This window comes from Sparus aurata, chromosome 3 (assembly GCF_900880675.1).
Source record: "Sparus aurata chromosome 3, fSpaAur1.1, whole genome shotgun sequence".
Lineage (NCBI taxonomy): Eukaryota > Metazoa > Chordata > Actinopteri > Spariformes > Sparidae > Sparus > Sparus aurata.
In genome coordinates, this window is record NC_044189.1 from 8340615 (window position 1) to 8348880 (window position 8266).

Below are 8266 nucleotides of genomic sequence, written 5' to 3' on the forward strand. Positions count from 1 at the left end.
AACAGTCTTCTTATTCAAGTCTTCTTTCTAAAGATGATAATACCCGTAACAGATTGACTTTATCCTGGATATTTTTTTGCAGGTTTTACCAAAAATAAAGACTCCAGAGTCTAACAGAAAAGATTCCAGCCATTTGAGGATTCAGCCATAAACAGTTGAAAAGACAGGAAATCAGTTTGTTGCATCCAAACTTTCAAAATCTGTCACGAGTAAATCCTCCTCCAAAACCAATCAATAAAGGATCTCTGAAGAGGAAAATCAAGCCAACACCTCCGATGCTGTCAGCTGATGTCCAGTGTCTGACGGAGCGGCTGCAGGCTAACGGTGAGCTAGCATGTAGCCCCTGTGAGATATGTTCTGTGGCAACAAGCGTTAAGAAGCCTCCAGTCTCCAGTCAGATCCACATCAGAACAACACGCCTACACTGAAAGTTCAGTAACACCAACGCCTTCTCACATGTTGAAAAATACAAATCTATGAATCAGGTTCCTTCACCTCCATCATGGTCAAATTCAAGCACGTTTAAAGTTTTTCCAGACAGAGTTTGTACTGTTAATGTGACGGAATAACTAGTGGACACGTGTTTTAAATATCCATATACAGACAAAGCCTTCATTATTTAAGATGGCAATAAACTCTGTGATCCACTATGACTGCAGATGGTGTCGTCTTTTCACAATGTGTCACCTGCGTGTACGTAAACCTTAATCAGGCTGAGCCGATATAAAACAAATCAAAACAATCACTCGACAGATAACTTCCGTTATAATAACAGCACATCAGTTCTCTAGTGCTCCGACTTCTACTGAGCCGACCTCTTCAGCCGGATAGACGTTTATTTCTGACGCAGTTACAGTTTCAAGTTATCCAAATCCACTTTTCACACCTTGAAAACATCACATTAAACTTTACACGAACACCCAGCACCCGTACAAACCCTCATGAATACACAGATAATTTGCAAACGTCTCCTTCTTCACTAGAAAGTGTTGCACACTGGACCACAAGCTCCCACGAGGCTTTCACACTCGTGGCAGTGTAGCCAAACCCTCTCACAGGTGCTCTTGATGAATTCAGATTTATGTTTGGAGAAACTTCAGGTAAAAAAAGCGTTCTAGTGTTGCACTCTGAACCTACTGTACGTCATTCTGCCCGGTGGAGCTCAAACATCCAAAAGCAGTAGCGACGATGAGCGTCTCCACCAAGTCTTCATCAAATCTAATCAATCGTCAGACCACTCTGTGCTCTGTTAATCTTCTTCAGCTTCTTAAACGTAAAGCCTTCAACATTTAATCAGGGAGACGGTCGAAGTCTTACTGTATTTATACACTTAAACATGCTCCAATCTGGCAACCAAGAGAGCGACTGATGTGGAAACAGTTTGGTTAAACTGGAAAAAGGTCAGCGGGCGAGTGTGAAATGGTGAGGAAACTGATTTCTACGTCTCATGCAGAGGACACCAGAGTTCACATCGCTGTTCAGTGAAAACTGAGAGTCTCCAAAATCTTTTAACGAGCGAAGACGAACAACCCTGTCCACGGCTCATGACGAGGCACTTCTCTGAGCATCTAAACATTTTCATCTCCATCTTTAAAAGACAGATAATGGAGAAAACTCAAAATCACAACATTTAGAGAGACTTTAAAAGACATTATTCCCCTTTTTAGCCAAAGTTAACTGAGCGCTGGGAACATTTTACCAACCGGTTCGCTTTTCCACGGGCATGCGAGCCACCATAGAGTCACATCATTCTGTCCCTGTATACGTCTCCAATTACCCAGCATTTCTGAGAACAACTGTGGTGGACTACATGGACTCTTGCTTCTCGCTTCGCATGCCTACACTGGCATCCAAACACGACCAGCGCTCGGACCACAGTTGCTTCGATTAGTGACAACATATCAAATCTTTGATTCATCCTCCCGTGGATGAGTCAGAACAAGCTACATTAACTCTGGTTTTTAAAAATGGACGTCAGGAGTGGTTTGAGTTCGTCCTTGGTCACAATAACTTTGCCCCCAGCCCCTCATGTAGGTGGTTCTTTCTTCTAGATCAACAAAGACTTGGTGCTGCTCGGATCCAGTTCTCTGGCTGATGAAACACAAAGAACTGCTTCCAGAGTATAAACTGGCTCCGAACCAGCACCTGAACCGCCTGTGTCGAAAAGGGGTGAAGTTTTCTTCAGTATTTTATCATGTTACCATGAAAATACAAAAAAATAAAAGGAGCGTCCATTCCATCCAATGTTATGACATCATCATTTTGAGGAGAAATCGCCCACTTCCATGACAAAGACAGAAAACCACCTGCTCTCATCCAAAGTCTCTTCGTGTTTCAGGACACGTAGGAGTGAAATAATCACACTATTTTAAGCCAAACAACACATCTCCTGCCAACAATACGCAGTGATCTAATCGCGTTGTGGTCAGAAGAGACAACTGAGCAGTTCCTCTTTGCACTTGCGTCCAAATCAACAAACCCACCAGCTGACAGGAAATGCAAGACGTCAGACGGAGAGCGAAGAGCAGATGAGTGATCTTACCTTTTAAGTTCTTCGGGTTGTTCTGCTTCGTCCGTGGCATCTTTCCGCCTCGGCTCACAGGTGCATCTTGGGGGAAGTGGGTTCTGGCGTTGGACCTGGAGATGAGTCGACTCTTGAGTTACAGTCTGGGTACATCTGCAGGAAAAAACACACCGAGTCAGGATCGGCTGGACTTGAGAGCTCACGCGGATCAATAAGCTGCAGAGTTGCGAGGGGGTCCAGGAAGGAGGCGCCGATTGAGTTTCTCTTCTCAAACAGGTGCTCGGAGCTGCTCGGTGACGGTGTGCAGTGCAGCTCCGGATCCTGTCAGTGGGAGGAGGTGTGATTATGTTCTCCACATATCAATATAACCTCTGCAGCAGCTGCGATCTGCCACTCTGATCAACAAAAAAAAAGGCAGGCGGAGGAGAGAGAGGAGGTGGAGGATCGGATGCTGATTGACATGTCAGCCCCTCTGACGGACGATGCCAAAAATGAGGTCCAGTGTGTGTGTGTGTGTGTGTGTGTGTGTGTGTGTGTGATGAAGGCTCGGGGGGGTAGCTGGGCGACCCCGAGCCACACATACTATCAGAGAAGTTCGATCAGGAGCCTCCTTCACAGTGGAAACATTTAATCCGATGCCCTTTCCAGAGAACGAAAACACAGACGCTTCAACATGGGTGTCATGCAAATTGTGGCGGTGGGAGTTGAAGTGCAGAAACACAAAAATCACGCATACATATCTTTTTAATTCTCAGCTTTCTCGCCCTTGCATCATCCCCCAACATGTCCCCACAACACCTCTACCCTCCTTGTCAGAGCCGATGCAGGGGAGCAGCACCGCTTCAGGAACCAGCCTTTGTTCAGCCCCCCTTCCTCACCAATATTACATAACACTTACTACAACTGGATGATGTTTTTTTTTCCCTCCCCCTCCTCTATACAGTTGGCACATGTGGCGCTAGAGCAATGACATCATCTCACGGTGGATTTCGGTAGCAGACCTGCCTGGCTGCCTGCACCACCGGGTCGCATGAAAACATCCACGGAAACACGAAGAGAGGCAGCTCACCTGGACGATCACTGCTGCACGGGTCTGTTTCGCTTCGACGTCGCGGAGGAGGACGATGAAGAGGAGGATGAGGAGGAAGGAGAAGGAGATGTGCACATTTCCTCTGGCGTGTCTCTCAGTCTGTCTGCGTGCGTGTGCGTGTGTGCAGATATGTGAGGAAACACCCTGATACCGGTGATTCAAGTCGACGCTGTAACGCAATGTCCTCACCCTGTCAGGCTGGAATGCGACCTGCAGGTGACTAATGAGGGATGATTTCGCCTCACACCTGAGGATCAAGCACGCACAGTCACGCACTGACGGCGCCTGAGAGAGTGTGACATAATCGACCAGTAAAACGATGAGATAGAGTGTGAGATAATAAATAAATAAATAAATCAAGTGATGCTGATTTTTTTTTTTTTTTTTTTTAGTATTTGTATCTGCGCTGCAGGAGGAAGGTGACACCGCGCAGTCCGCGGACCGGAACACAAGGTCGGTTCTGATTTACCTGCATGCAGTGAAGTCAGCAAAAACAATGATAGCGTATTTTGAGCCTGTTGCAACACGTGAACGCCCTGTGAGCGAGGGAGGAGCCAGGGAAAACCCCTCACTGTCTCCGCAACAGCGCTCCAACGGGACGCTCCCCCTCCTCCTCCTCCTCCTTCTCCTTCTCCAACAAAACCCCCCAAACCTCCGAGCCTTCACCCCACTGCACGTTCAACCACACCATAAGCACGGAGGGTGGACACATGAGCAGTCCAGAGGTGACACGAATAACACCCCGGCTTCACCTCCTAAAAAAAAGAGCAACAAAGAGCGGCGCGAGGAGAAGCAGAGGGGTGCTCAGGTTGCGTTCACGGCACCGCTGCACAAGAAACACTGCGCCAAACACAACAAACAACAAACACAACAATAGCCCCGGCTCACCTGCGGCCACACTGGAGCGCCAAACTTCGCGGCGGGTTTAAACCGGACGACAGCGCGATGGGAGCATGTTCGAGTCTCTCCGGCTGCAGCCGCCGACAGCGACCCGGACCACAGTGAGACAGCCGCGGCTCCACGCGACAGGAAGCACGCAGGAGGGCGAGCCGGGCGCAGTGGCAGCGGGGCGGCGGATCCTCACAGGTGCAGGGTTGTTACACACCTTTCGGTGTAAAGAGGAGGGGGTCCGGCTCCGTGTTTTCTCCCTTCACCTTCTCTCTCACTTTCTATTGCAGGAAACAGACAGGCCCTCTGACGTCAACGGGGGTCCCGTCTCCGCCTCTCAGCCACGGGGTCTCCTCTCCGGGACGCGGGGGGATCCCGACGGGCGGCGATCCGCGTTCTGACACCGGAGCAACACGTTCAGCCCCTCTGTCGATCTGTGCTCGCACTGCTGCACCTCCTGCTCCTCCTCCTCCTCCTCCCGCGGTAGGACCGTGCTAAGACTCCCTCTCAGTCGATTTGCACGTCGTGCCGTTTGTCGCGCGCCCCCCTGGCGGACCCCCGCCCGCCCTCTCCCCTGCACATAGTTTGGGACTGACGGTTTTCCCGGAGGTTCCTTGTTGTCAGGTCACGTTGTGCCCCTCCGCCACTACCGACCGGGCTTTCCCATGCACAGACCCGCAGCAGGGACGCAGCAGCGGGTCCGTTTGCACCGCGGTGGTTAATAAAAGAACGTGGATGAACTGTGGCCTCCATTGGTGCCAAACAGCCGCTCAGATCACCAGTAATGAAGGAAGTCGTCCATTACTGCTGCATTAAAATAAATAACTTAAAGGTGCAACATCACACATTTTAATCTTAAGAGAAATATATTATTCCGCCTTAACAAATTCAATAAACAAACTCTTTTTTATAAATAAACTGAATAAACAAACTGACCTTAAAGGACGTCACAGTTTAATACTGTTTCACTGTGTTTATATGTGGCGGACCCTGCCTTATTTTCCTCTGGGAACAGCTTGTTTATTCAGTTATGGAAAAAATTTATAATTCTGAGTTTGTATTATTACCTCATTGATATTGTAAATATCAAAATCCAAATCTTCACAGTGTCTATTTAAGTAAAAGAAGTCTATGTATGTATTTAATTATATCATAAAGATGTAACTGGTTGATATAGTGCTGCCAGATAAAGATCAAAATAAAAACACCAAGAATCAAAATCATGTAGCAGTAGTTGTAGTACCTGTGCTTAAACCAGCTGACAAACCAGTCCATACACCTACATTTTGCACATATTTGACTTTAAACGTTAAACTAATTTGCATTCAGCCTCAGTTGTTAGCATCCTGTCTGTGTGCAGGGAGCCAACTGACAACCACAAACCAGTCAAAAACACAAACAGTACATTACATTTATAACAAATATCATGTCCTAAAGAACTAGCACATAATATATCTGTCTCCTGGCTTGTTGGCAAGCTAGCAAACAAATATCAGTTTAAAAACCTGCTAGCGTCATTTTAGCTAGAATGAGGTAAACTGGCTAACTGGTACATAGTTAACAGCTTGTTATCATACAAAGAAAGTGTTAAGAGCTGCCGTTTTAATGCTTAAAAGTGTTAAACATACATTTCAGTATCACTGTGAATATAACATGATCTGTCAGCTAGCTAACTGGGTTAAAGACAGATCATGGAGGCACAGGAGGCTAAAGGAGCTAGCTGTCTGAGGCAGAAACTTTTATGTCTTCCCTTTTTGAATAAAATAACAACAAAATTGAAACTTACTTTGACATCCTTTTGGACAGCAGAAGACACTGGTGAGTTTTCTGAGGGTTGCCATAAAACAACACAGGATAGCTAATGCTAATGTTTCCCTAATCAGACTTAAGTCAACAGTTAGCTCACATCTAACATAACGTGTCCGCCCCTCTGGCTTGTTGAACAAGATAGCTAACTGGTAAACAGCTGGACAACTGACACAGAAGTGGTAGGAGCTGCCATTTAGATGATTAAAAGTGTTAACCATTACTTTCAGTAGCCTATAACTTCTAACATAAGATGGTCTGTTTTTTAGCCCAGTAAGCACGCCGACAGTTAGCAAAGAAACTGTCTCACTGCTGACTCAGCTAGTAGGAGGCTAAAGGAGCTAGCTGTCCAAACCAGAAAAAAAATGTTCCCATTTCTTTTAGCGTGAATTGAAAACTTACATTTACATAATTTTTGAGAGCAGAAGACACTGATGAGTTTTCTGAGGGTTGCAACAAAATTCAGAACAGGCTATCTAATGCTAATGTTTCCCAGTTAAGCTAAGGTCGAAAGTTAGCTTATAGTTTACATAATATATCTGTGCCCCTGGCTTGTTTAATGATCTAGCCAACAAACATCCCTATATAAAGTCTGCTAGCTAATGTCATTTAACTAGAACTAGAGCTAACTTGTACACAGTGAACAGCCTAACATCAGACAGAGAAGTGTTACGAGCTGCCATTTTAGATGCTAAACAGTGCTAGACATTTAGTTAGTTAGCCGACAGTTAGCAAAGTCTCGCTGCTCACTCAACAAGTTAGTAGGATGCTAAAGGAGCTAGCTGTCCAAACCAGAAACATTATATGTCTTCCCTTTTTGAATAAAATGATAATGTTAGCTTAAATTTAAACTTACTTTTACAGCATAGACCTGTTGTGTTGCTGCAAGATTTTGGGGTCATTTGAGGCCCGAAACTGTTAATACTGCACTAAAATACACAAAAATATAAATTGCTCCCATTTCTCTCACAAGTTGAAGTAAACCATTTTATAATGGTTTTCTTTTTTTATGTAGACAAAATAATTACTTATTTCAGATTCTGAGCACACATTGTTAAAATCCAATAAAATAAGCCATCCACCTGACAGGTGTGGCAAATCAAGATGCTGATTAAACAGGATTCAGGCACAGGTGCTCTCTGCCCAGCATGGCAGCAGGTGATGCTGGTGGACCAGCTTAATCAAAACCAGCACTAATGCTGGTCTATGCTGGTTTTTCCAGCAGGGTATCTGGTGCTAATGTTTCCCAGTGAAGCGAAGCTCGACAGTTAGCTAAACTCTTTGTCTTCATGACTGAATAAACTGAACGAACACGCTGGCTCTGAAGGAACACAGTTTCATGCTGTTGTTTATATTTTGCTCCAGCTCTCCATGAGTGCAAACACAGAGTCAACTTGTTTACAGATGACCTTTACGAATTCACACACTTGTGTTTCCCCAGCACTAACTCATACTTTCCACAGCAGCTTCTGACTTTAGTGAGCCGTTTTGTGGCTGTTAAATGCTAGTGGAGAGAAACACAGCAGCAGCAGCATAGAGGGGAAATTTAACTTCCCGCTCAGTTTCACCTTTCCCCCCAAAAAACATGTGAAAATACCACGAAACGAGGCCAACCCATATCCTTACAGCCCACTCACTCAACTGTAAAACAAGATGACTTGCTTTACAGCAGCTAGGATGGGTTGATGTTTTTAAAAATGATCAGTATCTTCATGCCATTTGCAGCAGGAAGAAAACGGGTTGTCTGGGTGCACTGCTGCGTCTGCTGCCAAGACATCATGATGTTTATTTTTATCCCGCGATGGTCGAGCTTATGACACATCACCCGATGAAAAAGGTCACGCTATTTTCCACCCCATAGCCGGAAATAGCTCTCAGAGATAAATGCATAAAATAAATCGAAAGCCTTTACCTAGCAACCGCAGGAAAATCTATTAGCAGCAGCAGGCGACAGAGAA

The 8266-nt window shown here is 45.6% G+C and overlaps 1 protein-coding gene and 1 long non-coding RNA gene across 4 annotated transcripts in view; one reads left to right on the top strand and one right to left on the bottom strand.

The window, feature by feature from the left end:
• The window catches only part of hivep1 (HIVEP zinc finger 1), a 59892-nt gene extending 53584 nt beyond the window's left edge, over positions 1–6308 (bottom strand). Inside the window, exons 1-2 of one of the 3 annotated variants that reach the window (XM_030413097.1) lie at positions 4503–4631; positions 2543–2677 (exon numbers count right to left, since the gene is read on the bottom strand). In XM_030413097.1, the coding sequence (XP_030268957.1) occupies positions 2543–2582 (40 nt within the window). In that variant the 5' untranslated portion in view covers positions 2583–2677; positions 4503–4631. Of the gene's footprint in view, positions 1–2542; positions 2678–3593; positions 3923–4502; positions 4632–6288 lie in introns of those variants that run through there. The other 2 variants (XM_030413095.1, XM_030413094.1) reach the window with 2 other exon arrangements.
• Positions 4566–5722, top strand: LOC115579549 (uncharacterized). The gene is made up of 2 exons (XR_003983676.1): positions 4566–4700; positions 4793–5722. It is a non-coding gene; the product is annotated as an uncharacterized LOC115579549 (long non-coding RNA).
• Positions 6309–8266: the final 1958 nt, after the last annotated feature.